The following is a 20,455-nucleotide window of genomic DNA, read 5'->3' on the forward strand; positions in this document are numbered from 1 at the left end:
GAGTATGGCTTTCCCAAAAGCAGGGGGTTGTTGGGACAGATGCCTGGACAGCCCCGTAATGTCAGAAATGAGATCTGCAGCAGTCACAAAATAATGTACTGAAGGCAGCACACACACCATCCCGCTGAACTGTGCTTTGTCACAACAAAGATACCTTTTCTTGTCCTTGTCCCATGGCGAGGAACTTGAGTCGATTCCCTCCAAAGCCCGTCCGATCAGCCAGTTTCATGAGGTCACTGGCAGGGTCAGAGCCAGGACTTAGGATAAAAACAATGGGCGAGTTAGGTGTGCTCTGCTCGAAGATAGCTTCAAAGCTGATCACAGGAGGCTGAACATATCTGGGGGGTTGGGGAGAAGTACAATAAATTGGTACACTAATTTGCACAAAATATTTAAAATGCCATCTGTTAGGGGAGCGTTAAATGGGACAAAGGGCTATTAATCTCAGTTACCTGTTTAGGCAAATTATGGAAATACATGAACGGAAATTAATGATAATACTTTGCTGCAGTCCCTTCAATTCAAAGGATCTCAAAGTTAAGTACAAATTTAGGGGCTGAACCTGCAAACCCATCATCCAATGCAGTGTTTGCCTCACATGCAATCTATGGGACTATATGTAGGAGGAGTGAGATTGCGGGATTGAGCCCTTTAACTGAAACACTTACTATATCTATGGATCACATCACACACGACTGAAGTACAGCGACCTGTGGTGTGGAATTTGGCAGTTATTTAACAGTATGTACCTTAGGACAAGATGGTAAGTGGAATACTGTGTTCAACTGAAACCATGGGGAGAATTTACAGAGAATGAACATCACCACTGAAGCTGGAAATTGGCTCAGACAAAGGGTTAACACTGGACCTAATGAAAAGTGCGGCATGATCCTTAATCATCAAAGAGATACACCGTCAGTGCTGGGTACTGTACCCGAGTCTTGTAAACATTACAACCAGAGCTGGTCAGAAGATAGAATTTCTATTCTGTAAGAAATTCCAACATTCCAAAAATCTGTTTTCATTCTGAAACCAAACAAAGAGTCAGAATTTCCTGCAGAATAAAATATTTTAAAATTTTTGATATGAGGGTCAATGAAATGTTTCATTGTGTTAAAACAATATAATATAAATAATAATATACTATATTAAATATATATATAATCTTACAGTAAAATTATTATAAAAATGAAATTAATCAAAATGATAAATTTGAAGCAAACTATTTTTACCTTTATAAAAACAAAATGTGTCAACATCATCAAAACAAACCAAGAAACTCAAAACGATTTGTTTCAACTCCCTCCCCCTCCAAATGTTGTCAAAATTGACACATTCCTGTCAAAGGTTCTGATAAAGCTGCATTTTGTGACAGAAAACTGTTCCATCAAATTTTTTTCAAGCAGGTCTAATTATAACTGATCTCAGCCCATTTTATGTATACTTTTAATGGCAAGGAATTTTTAAAACTTCTATTGACGCTTTTCTTGTTAAATCTACTGATGTCACATACATTGTGCACTGTATATATGGGAAGTATAGATGTTCAAAATAATGATACTTGTCAGTTTAGGGGGGGTACGGTGTTTTGGTGGGAGGAAGAGCGAATGGCAAAGATTTGCATAATGAGAGGGACAGCTAATTTCTGGTAAAGTGAAATGAGCAAAGGCCTAACATCTTCAGGTAGAGTAGCTAGGGGTTATCACACTGCCCCTAAAACAGCTGCAGCTCCAAAAATGCTTATGTCCTCGAAGTTATAAATACCAGCTAAAATAGGACACTTGCAATTCTTGAAAAATAAAATCCATCCAGTCTGATACAGAACCTTTAACTATGCATTAAGAGGCTAAATGAAAGGAGAAATGTACATGGATATGCACTAGAATTAGCTGAGGAAGGCTCTGGAGAAAAGCAGGGGATCATCAGTTACTCCTTTGCTCTCCTGTGAGCAAATCTTCCCCACATATATTTACCTCAGTAAGGAAGCACTGGACAGGAGACCTTTTGTATACTTTTTTCCCCACTTTACACTGATTTTTCAATTAATTACCACCTGCTTTTTGTTTACTTTTCAAAGCTCTCAAGTCAAAAAAGCTTGTGAGAATCTAACACAATTCATTTTTCATTCACATTTAGGTTTGTGTCTATGAAATATCAATCTGCAGTAAATACTTAGCAATTGATTCAGGTTACCTCCGACTTTCTTTGGTTCTTTTAAAACTTAGAAAGATTCTGGATAAAAAAAAAAATATGACAGCAACTTACTTCTCATCCATTGTCAGAGTAACGTAGTCAGTTACTGCCCGATATATGCGGTCTACTCGGAAACAACGTAAAAGCAGCAGCTTCTGAAAATGTGTGAGACTATTTTGGTATTGCATGGGAAATGGTGATTGTTCCAGGGCATCCAGATCATACCACTAAGAAAGGAAATACAGTAGAGAACATGAGTTGATCAGATGGATAAATCAACCAAGTTTATTAGGAAAGATAAAGTCAATCTGATAACAGGACTGCAACAAGAGGTACAGACATGGGGAAACAGAGAAGAATCAGAGAAAATTGAAACTAGAAAAGAGAAACTAGAAAAAAATACTAAATAAATGCCAAAAATCAACTTTTTCAGTATCAAACGTGTCTATCCAATGCCATTGTCATACTTTCATTTTATGGTAATTCTCATAAGATACAACTAAATGAGGTCACAAGCTCAAGACAATAATGGATGGTCTAGAGAAGGTGAATTGGAGATTCCTATTTACTTTCCTGCATAATGCAAGAACAAATGAACATTCAATGAAATTGAAAGGCAGCAAATTTAAAACTGATAAAAGGAAATACTTTTTTATACAACATGTAAGTACTCTGTAGAACTCACTCCCACAAGATGATAAAAGCTAATAATTTAATAGGATTTAAAAAATGATTAGAGGTAAAATCCTGACTCTACTGAAGCCAATGGCAAAACTGTCATTGACTTCATTGGGGCAGGGATCTCATGTTAGACATTCAACTGGAAAACAAGAACATCCACAGTTACATAAGATAAGATGTTTTAAAACATTTAAAACCCTCATGATTCAAGACATAAGCCAGTCACAAATTGCCCAGGGTCAGGAAGAAAGTTCCCCAGGAGTAGGTTATTCCAGATTTTTCATTATCAGTTTCTTGAACCTTCCCCAGAAGGATCTGGTACTGGCCAGTGTTGGAGACAGAACAGCAGACTAAATGGCTGACTGGTCTGACTATGGCCATTTCCATGTTTCTATGTAGATCATGCAATTACCCCCAGCTTCTAAAGAAACATCCAGTCAGGGAATTAAAGGGAAAAGCCAGTGATCGCTCAAACATTTTTAACAAGTTGGATCATGTTTGAACATTTAATTGAAGAGGGAGGGAATAGAAACTAGACTAAGAAAATCACTTACTTCTTTCCATACTTCAAGATTTTTTTCCACGTCATCTGGAAGAGACCCAAACTCCTCAGGAAATAGTTCAGATAGGCGAATTATGTCCTCCCAGCCTTGATCCAAAAGCCAAGTACACGGTTTCTTTCGTGTACTCTTCTCCAGGGAAATATTGCCTAGTCATAATTCAGAAAACTAAATAAATATCACTATCATAAAAGGGAGCACACTGACTTTTAATTAGTCTGCTGGAGAACAAGTTACTACTTTGCAAATATTTGCATGCCAAGTTTGTATTTTTGCCACTATTTATGCATTTAACTAAAGATGGACTCTTGGTGTAAAATCCTGGCCCCTCTGAAGTCAATGGGAGCTTTGTCATTGACTTCACTGGAGTCAGAATTTCACTGTTGGCCTTTCTGCCATCAAACAAGCTGGAAACAAATGCAAGGGACCACATCCTCTACTGGTGTAAACGAGCCTAGGCCTATTGAATTAAACTAAGCTATGCCAATTTACATCAGCTGAGGATCCACTGTGTCAGTTACAACGTGCTATAACCCGTTAATAGAAGTAGGTAAACTACTACTTTGTCTTTAGTTGAACATATGCCAGGTATTTTTGTTGAACATCTATTTTAAAATATTCCTCGGGGCTCAGGCTCAGCATGCTAAATTTTAGGATCTATATGATTTAGGAGCCCACGTCCCATTGAAAGTAAATGGGACTTAGGTGCTTATGGAAATTTTACTAAGGAGCTAACTTTGATAGTCAAATATATGTAGTCAAAAATCTTGATTTTAATTCTGGAAGAGCATATAACTACTAGAAGGTACTAAGTATCCAAGTTACCTTTTAAAAAGAAGTCCAGTTCTTCTTGTGGGACTCTACCATCAGCTTGTTCTATTTTGATAGTCATATTAAAGGAAAATAATAACTTGTGTCTCTCAAACAAGCCTGAAATAAGAACATAATATTCTCATCAGTCTGCTTCTTAAGAATTTGGGCTTGGGACAAATTTCAGATCCAGATCTTGACTCTGATCACCCCACAAAGTTCAAGGTGGTGAATTTTGGTTCAGCCCGCTGTAGAGATCTGAGCCTGCTACAACATTCACATCCAGATCTAGCTTCAGATTCCAAACGATCTCCCCTCCAAAGCTCAGAGAGGTTGAGATCAATCTTTCTGGTTTGGAACCACTGCTATTTGTAACTGATTGTTTATTAAAAGTAGAAGTACTTCTTAAATATCCAGGGGATGGAATACAGCACTTCCCTGCGTCTCAGAGCGACCTTAACATGAGGGAAGAAGGGGTAGAGAATGCAGAAGCATTAGCAGCGAACAGAATATTTACTGAATTCAATATTTGTTGAAATTCCTTGGACAGCACAAAATTACATTGCTTTGCACAACTGACTGAAGGAATTCCCATTACAGTCATTCAAACATACACAATGCCATCCCAGTGCTTAATCACACTAACCTGTGCAGCCATAGTTATATATGTTGAATGTCAATGTATCCATGATATTTTTTAGCCTCTTTGGAAGAACTGAGTTGGGCATGGATTTCCGAAGCGAAAACCCGAACACATCTAGGAAGGAGGCCAAGGAGTATTGATACATGGTGTTGACAAGGGCCATTTCAGATAAAACAAAGAACAAAATGGCGCCCCTCTTAGCAGCAGGTCGGTAGCCATCTCGCAGCTTGTCAATGTCCACTGCTGTCTTCTCAGCCAGTTTTAGTTTCTCTGATACCTAGCAAGTGAGAAATGTGGCTCCCAAGCATTAATTTTATCCATGTATAACTACTACACAGAACTACATGGTTAATGATATGCTGAGCTAATCTGTGGCTAAACAATATTGAAACAGCATTTTGAAACACTATGAACAAGCCTTCCAGGATTTAAAAATATATCAAGCAGTAAACAAGTATCAGCATTTATAAAAAATCATATGAACACTGGCAGGTGTGCCATCAAAAGCCAATTGCTGCCACAGAACCAAGAACATTTCCTTGAAACAATCCCACATTGAATAGCTAAAAATTCAAGTAGCCTTTTTTAAAGAAAAAAATCATATTAATAAACATTCTTTTCCCTCTCCAAAAATGCTTTAGTTCAGTTTATTAAACTTCCAGATGATAAAGTTGGAATATCTGTGATACAGAGCACTGTATGTTTGTAAGAAATACTGGAAAAGATTTACAAATTTCAGTGAACCTTCAGTTTGAATAAAACCATGCAAAGATTGTTTCAGAGTTGGAATAACATGTTACCAAAGATACAGAGATAGACACATGCTTTTTTTTTTTTTAACTAAAAGATCCCTATTATAAGGAAGTCTTCTCTGAAGGTAGGCTTGCCATTTGTCTGATGGAATAAAATCCTCCCCATGGCACTGAAATATGTCATGATGTTACATCATGAATTCATGATCCAGATGAAGACCTTCTGACTCACCACCATCACATCAAGCAGAACATTGTAAAGTGATGGTGTTTCATGGGCCCAAGATTGACTTTGAGACTTCTGCACACTAAAGGATTTCCTCAGGAAATATCATGCTGTCTGGCCCCATACCTAAAGATAATATATTTCTGATTATGGATAAACATTCCTGGATCAAGTGGGCAACTCGGAGCAAACAAATTCTTAAAGAATTAAGATTTCTGTCTCTGGACACAAGTGCTAGATCTGTGCATGTATGGAGTTCTCATAGACAACTGCTCACCATGTAACTCTCAGCTCCTTTTCAACTTACATCCTAACTTAAGGAATAAAGGAGGATGAAACAAATCCCAAAGGAAAGACAGGGATTCCTACGTAGAACAACCATGAGATAAGGCTCTTATAGGTACCTCAGTAGCTTTGGCTTTTGTCTCCTCCAGGGTGTGCACCAAGTCCACATTATCCAACATGTTTCCTGTGGAAGTTGCCAGTTCCCGGAGGAGAGAATCTTCCAGATCTTTCAGCAAGTTTTTGTTCTCGCTGGTTTCCTGGATGAGATGTTCTCTCTGCTCTTCTAGCTCTCTTCTTTCAAACCCCACAATAACACTGAGCAGCTGATCCTCAAGGCCTTTTAGTGTAACTATGGATGGAAAATGAAGAACCATGTCCTCAGCACAATCTTTCTTAAAACACAAGGTTAGCTTTCATACAGTTCCTTCAGGCTATATGATCTTATATAACTCTGTGCTGAAAAGACAGGTTTAGTTAACAGCATTGAGTTTTGTTCTTCTATATTGGTTCTCACCTGACACATCTAATAAGCAGCATGTAGTTTAGTTTCCTTTTAGACTAACAGCAGGAAGTGGAAAAATTTAACATTAAATCATAGAATCAGAGAATCGTAGGATTGGAAGGGACCTCAAGAGGTCTTCAAGTCCAGTCCCCTGCCCTCAAGATAGGACTCAGTATTATCAGAGGCTGAATACAAGGAGGAGTATAAACAATATAACATACATTATAGTATTATACATAGTTAACAGGCACTGCAAATTCCACTGCCAGAGAGCCAGGACATTTCTGTCTCCCTCTTCTGATGTGGTCAGAGGGCTAGCCATTATTTACAGCAGTTGTTCTCTGTTTTCTAACTCATCTAGGGCCAGATTTTGACCCCCTTACTGCTACTGAGAAGCAGCTTGCCCCATGAGATGTCAATGGGACTAGTGGAGAAAGGTGTCAGACAACATGAGTAAGGATGTCAGAATCTGCCTTTCACTCAGGCCAGACCTGGATTTGCGCAGGTACACAACTAGCACTTAATCCAGCCGAAAAGCAGAGTTACTGCCTGGATTCATTGGTTTCAGACTAATGAATCTGCAGCTGGACTCAATATCCCCTGGCTGAAAACGCTTGCATTTTGCAGTTGAACTCATCCAAACTCATGTGCTGTGGTTTCTGATACAAGAGAAAGGATCTCAGCTTTTTGGAGCAATAGCTCATCTGAGCCTAGTTTATGCCCTATATTTGCACTACTGAGCAGTTAATACTCTGTCCCTAACAGCATGCATATGCTCACCTGTATAGTTGATAACCATGGCTTTTCCAAACACCGATGGTGAATATTTAGGGTTAGCTAGCTTGGTGTTCAAGTACAATTTGAAGTTATTGTCATAGTCTACCTCCTTATCACCCAGTACGATAAATATTCGCCCCTGGGCAACTTTTATATTCTTTTCTAAGACGTTGTCAATCACAGGATCTATGTATTCATCTACATCATGGAACAAGAAAGGACTCCCATACTTTATGGCCATTTCTAGTTGTTTAAGGAAATCAGGGTCATTAAAGGAAGCCATCTGAAAGAGAACAGAAAAATGGAAAGATTTGGAACAGTTAATATTGCGTTCACTGAATATTTCTATTTTACAATAATTACCAGTATTCATTAAGCTTGCTGTTTGTCTATGCATCTCTGCCTTTCATCCTACAGATGATATAACCCTGATTGGGAGAGATCAAAGAAAGCACATTCTTGATTCTGATCCACTGAGAAAAACTATCCGCTTGGAAAACAATTCTTTCCTGCTGCAACTGCATCCCTAAACACAATGTGGCCTAAATTTTTATCTATCCTGTTCTTGCAAGCACTGGGGCTTTCTGTGAGATGCAAGTCATGCACCTTGCAGCATGAGTAACGAGGCACGCCCAAAGTTCAAGTGAGTTTGCAGGTGCCATGCAGAACGAGCATCACATTGTTGGGTACCCAGAACTGAAAAGGTAGGGGTTTAGATGGCTAGGCAATGGAGCAAGGAGGGGAAAACAGTGGTTTTGAGTGAGCTTGGAGGACTGGAACAGTGAGGGAATTGAGGATCATGGGAGGGTCATGGCCCAGGGGGATTAAGACTAAACAGTTCTTCGATACAACAGCATTTCACCTCCCCAAACAGACACCCCTTCCAGATGAACTCCTGAATTTTTGACAACATGCTTTATCACTGGAGAAGAGGCGTCTTGGTGGCATCTGCCTCTGGTCTTCCAATGTCACATAGCACTAAAAGAGACAGAAGCAGGATGTAAGCTGTTGCTCCCCTGCTGAGGGTAGAAGGAAATTGGAGCCCAGCATTCTTTGTTCCCAAAATTGGAGGTCTCTGACATGGCAGCTTGGCTTCTGGTGTTTCAAATATCCTGCTTCAATCCTCCACAGGCTGGATGCAGGGCGGGGTCACTATCCATCTGGATAATTGACTTTATGTTTAGATGCTTAATGGCACTGCACTTCCATCCTGTTGAGGCTCAACCATCATGACTGCCAATTCCCACTAGTAACTGGTGCCTTGGCCAAGGACAGATATTTATGCATCTTTCAAAACAATAAATATAAAAATAAAATGAAAATTTAGCTTCACCCGCAGATTATTTTTTTCTTCTTTTCTCCTGATCCAATTTAATGCCTGCTGCTGGGGGTCTATGCACAAAGGGAATCGGCTAGCACGTGTTGTCAGAATGCCATTCTGAACAGAGAGCTCATCTGGAGGCAAACCTTGGGAGCCCCACCTGGGAAGGAAACAGAGTAAAGATTGCTGTGTATTTTATTCTTTATGGTACAGCAGCATGCTTCACTTACGGGTAAACCAGTGCTATTCTACTGAGCATTCTATTACAACACCCTAGAACATACAGTGTATCATGGCAAAAACAACCTCACAGCAGCGAGTCAGAGCCTGGGTCTACAGAATTCCACTACAGTGCTGAAAATAGCCATGCCGATGTTTGGGCTCGGGCTCTGAAGCCCAGGGAGAGGAGTGGGTTTCAGAGCCCAAGCTCCAGCCTCAGCCCAAACATCTACACAGCTATTTTTAGTGCCACAGCATGAGCCTGAGTCTGTAGACACAGTCTCTAAGACTTGCTGCCATGGGTTTTCTTTTTGCCATGTAGACATAACCATAGACTCCCAAGGGAAACAATGAAAGCATCATTGAGTTACTTATAACTAGCCTGGTTAAAGCACTAATTAATGTACTATGGTGAATAATCCTGAACTAGACAGAAACTGGTTTAAATGAGACAGGTCCTGACCCAGATCCACTGAAGTCAATGAAAGGACTCCCACTGATCTTTGCATCCCACTCATAGTCTGGATCTACTTTGTGAAACAAATTTTTCAATGGCATCATGTGGTACCAGCTATACTGAGTGCTATAGATGTACAAAGTACGATTTGTTAGATTCCAGGTGCTCAGTTCACAAGAAGAAAGATGTTTGTCTCTCTGCCAGCCGTGGGATCTGAAATTCTTCCTGGGATGCTTGTGCATCACGAGTAGTAAAGATTATACTCTACGAATTCAGCCATTGCTCACCCCGGTAAAAGCCCACTGCATTGACATTCTGACCTTTCTTACACTTATCTATCTAATCTCTATCAGGTACTTCCAGAGCACCAATCACTGTATAGGATTTAGGGGTCTTCAGTTGGTAGCCTAAGGGTAACAGAGAGCAGGAACAGAGCTCCAGACTGGAATTTAGTTAAAAACTCTGTTGATCATAGAATATCAGGGTTGGAAGGGACCTCAGGAGGTCATCTAGTCCAACCCCCTGCTCAAAGCAGGACCAATCCCCAATTTTTGCCCCAGATCCCTAAATGGCCCCCTCAAGGATTGAACTCACAACCCTGAGTTTAGCAGGCTAATGCTCAAGCTCAAACCACTGAGCTATCCCTCCCACCCTTGATCAGTGTGAGCAGAATACAGTATATTTCATATTGGAGAGGGGTCAAGATTAGACAATAGCTGTATTGGTTATGCTTGGCTAACAGGAGTAAAAAGTAGTTCAAATTTAATTTTGTCATTGGAGTAAGCAGACAGGACTCCAAATACACAGGGGGAAGATCTCTTTGCAAGGCACTTTGAGATTCTCGGACTATAAAAAAGGACTATATGAAAAGGACTATAAAATTATTATTCTCTATTGAGAAAGATGATCCCATTTTCAAACAGTCACTTTTCAGAGGCGATTGTACGCTGATGGCTTTTTTCTGATTTTCCTGATTTAGTGCAAAAACAGAGATGGTCCAAACCCAACCCCCTCCTCTGCCCCCGAACCCAACAATCTCCAATCCTGGATCCAGATTCAGATCCAAACTGTGTGACTTCAGCCTTTCTCTACACTCAGTAGCAGCTGGGCTGCTTTTTTAAAGCTCAGTGATTTCACATACCTGCTAATCTCTACGTCATCAGTCAGGAGGTTTTCCAATCTAAAAGGCTGGCTGAGAGGAATCTCTCGTGATCGGATATCTTCTTGCCACTCATGGTAGATCATCTCATTACGGAAATCCCAATTGAATGCCCCTTCATAGCTCAGAAAAGCAGCACAAAGTAGACAGTCACCTAGCAGCTTCACTTTTCGTATTTTTAACTCCTCTAAATCATTTGTCCATCTGATAGAAAAATTAATGAATTCTGGGTCAGTCTGAGATCTTTTCTGCAGTAGGGGTCAGAGAACTCCAGCATTTCTAAAGCTGATTATGTTTTAGCTTCAGGTTGAGAAGAGCCCCAAACCTACAACCAACCACATAGCACAGCAGTAATGGCAGCAGAAAGTTCAATTTGACCTGGATTTGCATCATGCCTTTAAACAGTACTTAACTGCAGCTACATTTTGCTTTTTCCATTTCAATTTAAAAGATTAACTGTGAGTCTCAAATATACCCAGTAAAGACTTCTGGATTGAAAAATCATATTATTTGTTTTTATTATTTTTCAGGGGCCAAAGTATGTTAGTTGCTTCACAGAAACAAACAAAACACACAGGGTGCAATTTTCAAAAGCACTTAGGGAGGTGGTGGAATCTCCATCCTTAGAGGTCTTCAAGGCCCAGCTTGACAAAGCCTTGGCTGGCATGATTTAGTTGGGGTTGGTCCTGCTCTGAGCAGGGGGTTGGACTAGATGACCTCCTCAGGTCTCTTCCAACCCTAATCTTCTATGATTCTAATTCCCATTTTCAAAAGTGACTTTCATTGAAACTTAGGCTCCTAAGTGCCTAAATCACTTTTGAAAACGGGACAAACTCCTACATCACTTAGGTGCTTTTGAAAATTTTATGCGTGGTTTCTGAGCTTACATTTTAATGCAAAAAATCTCTCTTCTGGCACTAGACTTAACCTTATATTTTCAGATCCCAAGCCAGAGATGAGCTTGTCAGCAGCGATAAGTCTCCTTTCCATGATCTCTGCTTCTTCTTGTAACTGTTGTTTTTCCCTTATTGCAGCTTCATACTTGTCACCCAAAGCTTTGAGCTCCCTCTGAATTGTCGCCAGCTCTGTCTGTATCTTTTCCAGATCACGTTTACTTAAATAGTAGTTCCGTTCCAACCTAGCCACCTACATTATGAAAGACATCATGTGTCATGTCTGAGGAGAGAGGAGTTTTATTTTTTGGTGCAAAATCATTGGTTTTCAACCTTCAATTAGCTATTTCATATATGTTTAAGACAATCTGGTAATAAATAGTGTAAGAAGAAAAAATAGGCACTGTTTTTCACCCAACTCCTCTCACCCAATACACGTATAATATGGTCTGATTCTGCAGTCCTGACACTGACAAAACTCTTAGCCTTGATCTAGCCAGGTACTTAAGCACATGAGCAGTCCCACAGACATCCATAAGAGTACTGGCTGCCTAAGGAAAAAGGGATTAGGGCCTAAAAGAACATTTAGAGCCAGGACTTGACAAATGCACTTGCCCATTGGCCAGCAGAAAACCTTCCTTGGTGAGCAGAGATGTTTCGTAGTCGTACTGGTAGGATTTACACTTTAATTTTATAAAAGAATTACATTGCTAGCCCTTTTTAAACAGGCCATAAAAATGGTTCCTGCTTAAACCAGGGAAATGGATTCGACATACCATTGAGTCCCTCTATGCTCAAATGCCCTGGGTATTATTTTAAGTGAGTTTTCAGTAGGCATCTATAACTTCCTTCTCCATTCTCCCCCCCAATATTACATTACAAAACTCCTCCTTTTACTTCATGTTTTAATGCAAACAGAAACTGGTATCACAGACCTATAATACAATGAAAACAGCAGCTTGCAATTGAAAGCCTGGCTTCCTAAAGTGCTTTGAGGTTTACTGAGGAAAAGTGCTATATAAGAGCTAGGTATTATTATTACAGTGGTTCTAGCAAACACCACTTTCATAGCTGTTGACACTTTGACGCGGAGAAACACTGCAGTACATAAAATTCCCAAGTGTTATTTTTGTGGCAACAAACACTCTTCATAGTCCTTTATGTTCATATTTGCACACTGTACCTTTTCTCTCTTTGGCCTGATTTCCTTAGCTACATCACAGTAGCTCATTACTGCCTCGACAAATTTTAACATTCCCAATCCTGCTCTGCTAACAGCTTCCATTTCTTCAAATGTCGTGTTAAGAGTCTTTAACAGAGCTAAACGTTAACACACAAAAACACTGCAAGTCAGTTTAATAACAATGCATAAATCACAAGAGCAATAGCTTTCCTTGTGAATCAAATCTCAGCTAGCTCTCTAGCTCTGTGGTATGTATTGGAACAAGGATGTGATAACCAATGCAAAACAATTTTACAGTATAAGGTTATGCTGCTGGACAATAATAAAACAAGCAAGATATTGTCAGATATTCAAGGACTTTAGGCCAGCTGACTCCAAGGGAAGCTGAGTGAGAGCAGCACTTCACAGGGATTGCTCAGCATTTCTCAAAATCTAGCCCTTTGCTTGCTAAACGGCAGTCAAAGGTTATTATGCTCAATGGACCAAATTCTCTTCTCACTGACCCCTGTGTAACTCCACTGGAGTTACTCTGGATTTACGTTGGTGTAAGCATGAGCAGAATTTGGTCCAATTAGTTTGAGTTGCAGCCCACTGCCTTTCCGTGACACATGTGTGTTGTATCTTTAATGTTCATCGTGAAAATGATGTGACAATTATACTTTCCAAGTAGCTAAAAAACAAACAAAGGCCCTGCTCAACTGTTCAGTTTATGTCTAACCTTCTCTAAGCAAAAGTCAACCAAGATTACAATGCAAGTTAAGGCATAACCCTGTGCAGAGAGCAAGCATAAGGCCTTTGTGCCAGGAAAGACCTGGTTAAGCCCACAGTGCAAAACAAGTTGGGCAGAAGCCTCACGCTTGCCCTCGGCGCCAGGGTAAATTTCACCTGAAGAGAAGAAAGCATCCAGCATAGCAGCTAACATCTCAAATAATATTAATAAAACTCTACATTAAATTCCAAGTGCCTGATTCATTAGCTGAACAATTTACCTCGGACGGATTTAACTTGGGTCTGAGTAATTCCATCAAAATCTATCTCCATTAGGGATCGCAGGAAATTTGGGTCAGACATCATTCCTTTGGCCATCTTCCAGTTTAATTCTTTGTATCCTCTCATTATGAGGATACATTCACAAACAGTCTGCACCTGTTTAGGGGGCTTAGCAAAGGACCTAGAAAATAAACATGGGGAAAGGGGGGAAATAAAGTGCATGATGCTATAAATACATAACTCTTGTTGGAAGAGTTTTTTTCCAACCAGTGGTGTTTAGTGCAAGGGGTGGTATAATATAGCAATTCCCCAAGATACCTCCTCATCCAAGTGAGAAATACAATCCAATCCAAACAAGGAAAGATTTATAAACAGAGGGCTAAAAACTAAATATTACATTCATACAACAACTTCCTCAAGGTTTCTAAAGGAGTTCAACCATCAGAGAAATAAAACCCTTAACCATGTTTTTACTGGAGCTTAAAGCTGCATCAGCCTGCAGTAACAGTGACAGAACACTGGCAGCAGCTGTGCTGAGCTGGTTTTGGAAATAATCCTCGGGACTCCTGGCTAAACTAGTGTAATCTACTAGGGGAACAAAGGAGATTTTAGGATGGAAAGGTGAGAAGAAACTCATCAAAGTCTGATACTCTGATCTTTCCTTTGAATTACAGTAGCAGTTGTATCCCATCGTACAATATTTTCTTCTGGGTACTCATCTATCTCCTGTTTAAAGGTCTTTATTATATTAGGTGTATTAAATGTAAGTGTGCTTTCCTATTCAATATTATTTAACAACTGTGAGGGATGACAGGCCTTGAACCCGGACCCACAGGCAGCATCAGGCCACAACCACCACCCAGCAGATCACCTAAACAACCAGAGAAAGGGAACCAGTGAGTGCTAGCACGCAGAGGGCCCCACCCCTGAAGCTCCCAATTGGGGGAAACATCCAGCACCCTTTATTGGCTGAGGTGCTCTATATAAACCAGCTCTATATAAACACAACACAAGAAGTTGTCTGAGCAACCCCTGGCTGGCTGCTACTATGGGACCCCTCCTGCCTGCCTGACTCCTGAGCCCTGCATTCCTGCCTGCTCCAGGTCTGGTGAAAAGCAACGGTGTGTAACAACAGCCAGATGCTCCATTGGTGTAAATCGGCATAGCTCCATTGAGTGGCAGAGGAAGGTCAAGTTGCCCATTGCAAGGGGAACAGGGAGGAAGAGTGTCTAGAGGCCTAGTGGGAGGAGGACAATTAAGAAGTGTGGTGGGGGCTGGAAGAGTCTGAAAGGAGAAGGAATGGCAGAATTTTGAGGGGAGCTGAAGTTTGGGTATAGCTTTAAAGCCACCTTTACAGAAGCTATTATTAAAACACAAAAAGAAGAAGGTATATAAAAAGAGAAATACACATTCATACCATTAAAAATCTTTGAAACTCAAGTGCTGTGTATCCCACATCTAGTGCAGAATAAAATCACCACCCCAGAGTGAAAGGGCTAGGATAGCTACTGCTTGAATGACCCCCACATAGACTTCAGCAGTACTCAGGGTGGCAGAAATGTATTACAGAATAATTAGAAAGACGTCAAATATTGGATTGCTTTCCTGGAAGGAAGGACAGGCTTGCGGTTGACACACAGGACTTGGAGATCCCCAAGCTCTGCCTCAGACTCCCGATGAGACCTTGACCTCTCTAGCCTCAATCCCCGCATCTGTCTAACAGGGATGATCATGCATCCTTACCTCACAGCAATGTGTGAGGCTGAGGGTGCTGGTGCTTGTCAGGTACTTAGACTACAGCAAAGGCACCGTGGAATCGAATTTCTAAGAGTTTATACTCTTACAAATCAGAATTAATCACCTAATCTCTGTGACATCAGACTTGTCCAGCTTCTGCAGCTCCAGTTTAGCAGCTTCTAAAATAGGCATGGCCTCAGCCAGGGCCGTCTCAGCATCCTTCTTTTCAACAGCAATGACTTTATTCTGTTCTTCTATCTCCACTGCTTTTTCTTCTGCCAATTTTTTCTTCTCCTCAGCTAAGAAGTGCAAAAGGCAGTACATAGTAAATGGCTTACTAAGATTTGTATCTAGCTAACAAACCAGTAGAAGTGCACATGGCCTAAAATCAGAAACTACCACTATCTCTAGATCACTATTAACTCATTTGGTGCTAGGTCACAGCTGTTCACAGTACTCTTCCCATCACAGATAAGTTCTGGAATGCTAGGAACAACAGAACACCATCTCCTTTTCTACTCTCTTCTTCCTGTTTGTGTCTCCTCTTTCAGAGAGGAAACAGCTTACAAATCCCCTTCTGATTCCCGGCCCATTCACTCCCATTGCCTTCCCACATGCTGCCATGCCTTTGCCTCACAAAACTCCCCTTGCCGCTAGTGTCTTCTCTCACAATTTGCTCCCCAACAGTTTGGGATGGGATGTGAAGAAGAACACTGTATCTACTTGAAACTCCAATGGATGTTACTATGGGCAGATTGCAATTGTACAGGTTGGAATTTGGTCAGGAAACAAACAGTCAACAGTCGTTCTCTTGTGCGAAGTACTATATGACCATTAATGACACCATGGTGGGACCTTCGGTCAATACTGACAGAACAAGAGTATCACTTACTGAATCATCAACCCTGCGTTCTTTAAGAATCTCCCAGCCTAATACTGACCTGGCCCAACCCAGCTTAGCTTGTGGGATATGACAGGAGTTTTAAATACTTGCCTATTGCTGTGTTGGTTGCTATCTCTTGTAACAAGGCCTCACAGGCAGCTGATTTTTCAGCCAGTACAATCTTCTGCTCTGCAAGTTTCTCATTTAGTTCATCCAACTGAACAGCAGCTTCCTTCAGTTTAGCTAATCCTCCTTCCAGACGTTTGCATTGTGCTTAGTGAAAAAGAGGGAGAAATATTAGTGATTCATGAGCTATCATACAGTGACAGACACCATTATTTAAAATGTGTCCTGTTCTGTAGTCAAAGAAATCAGTCCTTTTCTTAAAACTGCAGCAGGCCTCCCTTGCCGTTTCTGCAGGGTCACAAGTTGTTATGGAGCTCCCAAGAGCCCAGGTTCCTTGGTCAGGCCTGTTGTTGAGAGTGTAAAATGGTAAGGAGTCCAGCAAGAGAGTTTTCCCCCTTTCAATCCCAGTGCTACAGCATCAGCTCAGGAGTCGCAGAACTTGGCTGAACCACGTCCCCTCTCCTCCTGTGGCACATTTTCTGTGCTTCTGCAGAAGACCAGCTCTGACTGTACATCAATCACATTTCAATGCATTAGGCACATTTCAGTATCCACCAGAATACAGCTAACTGCCAAGAGGAAAAAGCACATGTCACACAGGCATCTCTATAAAACCCTGAGCTGAGTCTGAGACACCAAGTTCAAATCCATATCCAGACTCTCCCAAAGCTCAGGGATGTTTGGATAGGAGGTTCAGGCTCGGGTCCAGATAAAGAAGAAGTGTCACTCAGGGAATAGCCCATTATTCAGGTAACATTCATTTGGGTTGTATTTATTTTATTGCTTTTCAACAGACTTGCTGAGTGAAATGAGTCTGTTTAAAACATTTCAATCACATATAGTCTTAAAAAGAGAAAACCTTACCTAAAATGAACTGATTTTTCTCTTCCAGCAATTTTGAGTAAGTATTAATGAAATCAAGATAATTCTTTGGTGTAACATAGTTGCTGCGTCTCAGCTTTTGTAGGAATTTTTTACTGAAATTTCCTACAGATTCGTGCACCATGACAATGTGCTCAATCACAAACTCTGCATGCTCTGCCGGGATCAATGGATTTTCTCCTGAAAAGAGGATATGAAAAATAAAACATCTCAAAGGCATTTAAAAGGATGCTAAATTTCATTTATCCCCATTTTACAGATAGGGAAACTAAGGCACAGAGAAATTAAATGACTTGCCCTAGGACAAAGAAAAGTCAGTGGCAGAGTTAAGAATAGAACCCAGGAGTCCTAACAGCTGGTCTCCTGCTCAGAGTACTAAACCATGCTGCCTCTAGGCTTGGGAGTTCTCTCTTAACTTTACCAGTATATGTAAAAAATGTTCTTTCCCTGCACACCCCCACACCCCCTGAAGAAGGCCGCAAATTTGAGTTCTGTGGGGTCTGGGATATAAGCACCCACTGTCAGATTGAGCTCAGGTATTTGCATTATAGTACAATGTACTATTTTCCAGCCACCAATTCTTTTCTAGCCTAACTCAACTCACCATTTAAACAACAAAGGACAAGAAGTTGTAGATGTGAAAGTGTAAGATTAGAGCAGATAGTCCACTGCAGTTCAAGACCAACACAACCAGATCTGCAGAGGTTTAAAAACCAGGGTCTGTGCAAGTTTAAGAATCAAACATTTCCTGTGGACCCTCTATGGGAAGCTGGAATGATTTGAGAGCTGTGTTTAGATACAGCTTTGATGTCTACCTTCTTAGCAGAAAGGAGGGAGTGAGAGTAATACTGTTTCATAACTAAAGCTCCCAAGTCCCTTTCCATTCTCCTTGCAGCCAGCTCCCTGTAATCCCTTGTGCATCTATTACTTTTTACTGCCTCTGGGTGGGATTTTCAGAAGGGCTTAAGTGCCTCCAGAAAGCAAGTCCGGGATCCGTGCTTCTCAAAATCCCATCCTCAATCTCTAAACCACGTTCATTTAAGAACCCCGAAAGGGATCTGTCTAGAAGTGAAAACCTGTTCTTTGGCACTGAACCTTGTGCAGAGGACTGGAAACATCCTGCCAATGTTTGTCAGGATGCTTTATTTCACTTACCTGGCCATAAGATGATCTAACTTCTTGGAAATGCAGAACCGTCAGCTTTGTTGTTTCAATTTGAATTTTAGAAAACTTAAAAAAATATTTGGGGAAGAGACATATTAAAAGACCTATAGTCTGAGAAGGGAGGATTTCACACCTGTCAGGATTTATACAGCCTGAGCAACTGTAAGCAGCTAAGGCTCAGCTCAGACACCTGTGCTTTTATGAGTCAACAGTGTGCCCTTGTTGCCAAGAAGGCTAACAGCATTTTGGGCTGTATAAGTAGGAGCATTGCCAGCAGATCAAGGAACATAATCATTCCCCTCTATTCGGCATTGGTGAGGCCTCATCTGGAGTACTGTGTCCAGTTTTGGGCCCCACACTACAAGAAGAATGTGGAAAAATTGGAAAGAGTCCAGCGGAGGGCAACAAAAATGATTAGAGGGCTGGAGCACATAATTTATGAGGAGAGGCTGAGGGAACTGGGATTATTTAGTCTTTAGAAGAGAAGAATGAGGGGTGATTTGATAGCTGCTTTCAACTACCTGAAAGGGGGTTCCAAAAAGGATGGGTCTAGACTGTTCTCAGTGGTAGCAGGTGACAGATCAAGGAGTAATGGTCTCAAGTTGCAGTGGGGGAGGTTTAGGTTGGATATTAGGAAAAACTTTTTAATTAGGAGGGTGGTAAAGCACTGGAATGGGTTCCCTAGCGAGATGGTGGAATCTCCTTCCTTATAGGTTTTTAAGGTCAGGCTTGACAAAGCCCTGGCTGGATGATTTAGTTGGGGATTGGTCCTGCTTTGAGCAGGGGGTTGGACTAGATGACCTCCTGAGGTCCCTTCCAACCCTGATATTCTATGATTCTATGATATCTCAGTAACCATTTTTGAATGTTTTTTAGTCATTACACCGTTAGTTTAGACCCAAGAAGCATCCTTAATGTAAGAGCAAATAAAGAGCCTTACAATATCTTAAAGTAAGGAGCGTGTTTCTTGATACCACAGAATACACCATGAATTTGAAGGTTAAAAACGCCTGACATTTTACTTACCTAAAAAGCACTTGGCAACTGCGTACAAGGCTTGTGGGGGCCAGGGCAAGAACCAGTCAATACCAGTATTGTTAACAAGACCTTTAAAAAAATGAATATTGTCAACAAAACAGTCCATCTTCAGTAGTAACCCCTGATCCTGAAAACATGCTTATGCTTAACTTTACTCATGTGTGTGTTTGCTGGATCAAAACCTTAATTAGTACAGTTGTCTGGTATTTTCAGCAAAGGTGCTTACACGTAAGCCAATCCCTCTATTTCAATATCAAATAATGAAGAAAGTGCCCAGTGTCCAGGCCTATCCCTCTTCTAACTCAGTGCATTGTTCTTTAGTATGGGATGCAATAAAACTTCTCTTATTTTCACAGTCACTCACAAATCCACTTTTCTCTGTAAATACCAAACCAGCAGATGGAAACAATTCGAGAGTTACTCTAACACAGAGACTAAATGCTGCAAAACAGGCAGGCCATTTACTGTACATTCCTGGCTCAAAGAAGTTAATCAACTGATTGTTAACTGTCTGACCCAAATATAAACTGACCTTGTAAATGTCAATCAATAATCTCCACTTATGTGTGGTAAGTAACTGTGCAAGTTCTTAATAATGAAACGCACTATGCTGTATGTTTGCCTTGATGCAGTTTAACTGCCTGTGTGTCTGATATCTGCACACACCCACTGGAGTACATAAAAGACAACTGCAGACCTGCATCCCATAGGTACACAGGGGCTAAACACTAAAGTGTTAGATTTAATATACAGACCTGGGAAATTTCTGCAACGCGTTCTCAGGGTATCACCAACTGGTGACATCCCAAGTACAATGTGAAGGTTGTTTGCACTCTTATTTACAAAATACTGCCAGACACTTTCTTTAGCAGGTCCCATTCCAGCTTTAATAGCTTCATCTCCAATCTGACTGAGTATGGAGTCTTTTTCATCGTCTGGAAAAAGTGCTGGTACAATTCCTACCATATAAAGAC

The 20,455-nt window shown here is 40.8% G+C and overlaps 1 protein-coding gene across 1 annotated transcript in view; it reads right to left on the reverse strand.

Moving 5' to 3' along the window:
- The window catches only part of DNAH10 (dynein axonemal heavy chain 10), a 97,850-nt gene that overhangs the window by 7,448 nt on the left and 69,947 nt on the right, over nt 1–20,455 (reverse strand). Inside the window, exons 53-69 of the mRNA XM_077835358.1 lie at nt 20,237–20,440; nt 19,470–19,550; nt 17,262–17,459; nt 16,383–16,544; nt 15,513–15,687; nt 13,651–13,832; nt 12,662–12,798; nt 11,514–11,731; nt 10,568–10,789; nt 8,763–8,910; nt 7,433–7,712; nt 6,270–6,499; nt 4,891–5,164; nt 4,260–4,364; nt 3,429–3,583; nt 2,266–2,420; nt 155–338 (exon numbers count right to left, since the gene is read on the reverse strand). Of these exons, the coding sequence (XP_077691484.1) occupies nt 155–338; nt 2,266–2,420; nt 3,429–3,583; nt 4,260–4,364; nt 4,891–5,164; nt 6,270–6,499; nt 7,433–7,712; nt 8,763–8,910; nt 10,568–10,789; nt 11,514–11,731; nt 12,662–12,798; nt 13,651–13,832; nt 15,513–15,687; nt 16,383–16,544; nt 17,262–17,459; nt 19,470–19,550; nt 20,237–20,440 (3,110 nt within the window). The remainder of the gene's footprint in view (nt 1–154; nt 339–2,265; nt 2,421–3,428; nt 3,584–4,259; nt 4,365–4,890; nt 5,165–6,269; nt 6,500–7,432; nt 7,713–8,762; nt 8,911–10,567; nt 10,790–11,513; nt 11,732–12,661; nt 12,799–13,650; nt 13,833–15,512; nt 15,688–16,382; nt 16,545–17,261; nt 17,460–19,469; nt 19,551–20,236; nt 20,441–20,455) is intronic.

The sequence above is a fragment of the Eretmochelys imbricata genome, chromosome 15 (assembly GCF_965152235.1).
Source record: "Eretmochelys imbricata isolate rEreImb1 chromosome 15, rEreImb1.hap1, whole genome shotgun sequence".
NCBI lineage: Eukaryota > Metazoa > Chordata > Testudines > Cheloniidae > Eretmochelys > Eretmochelys imbricata.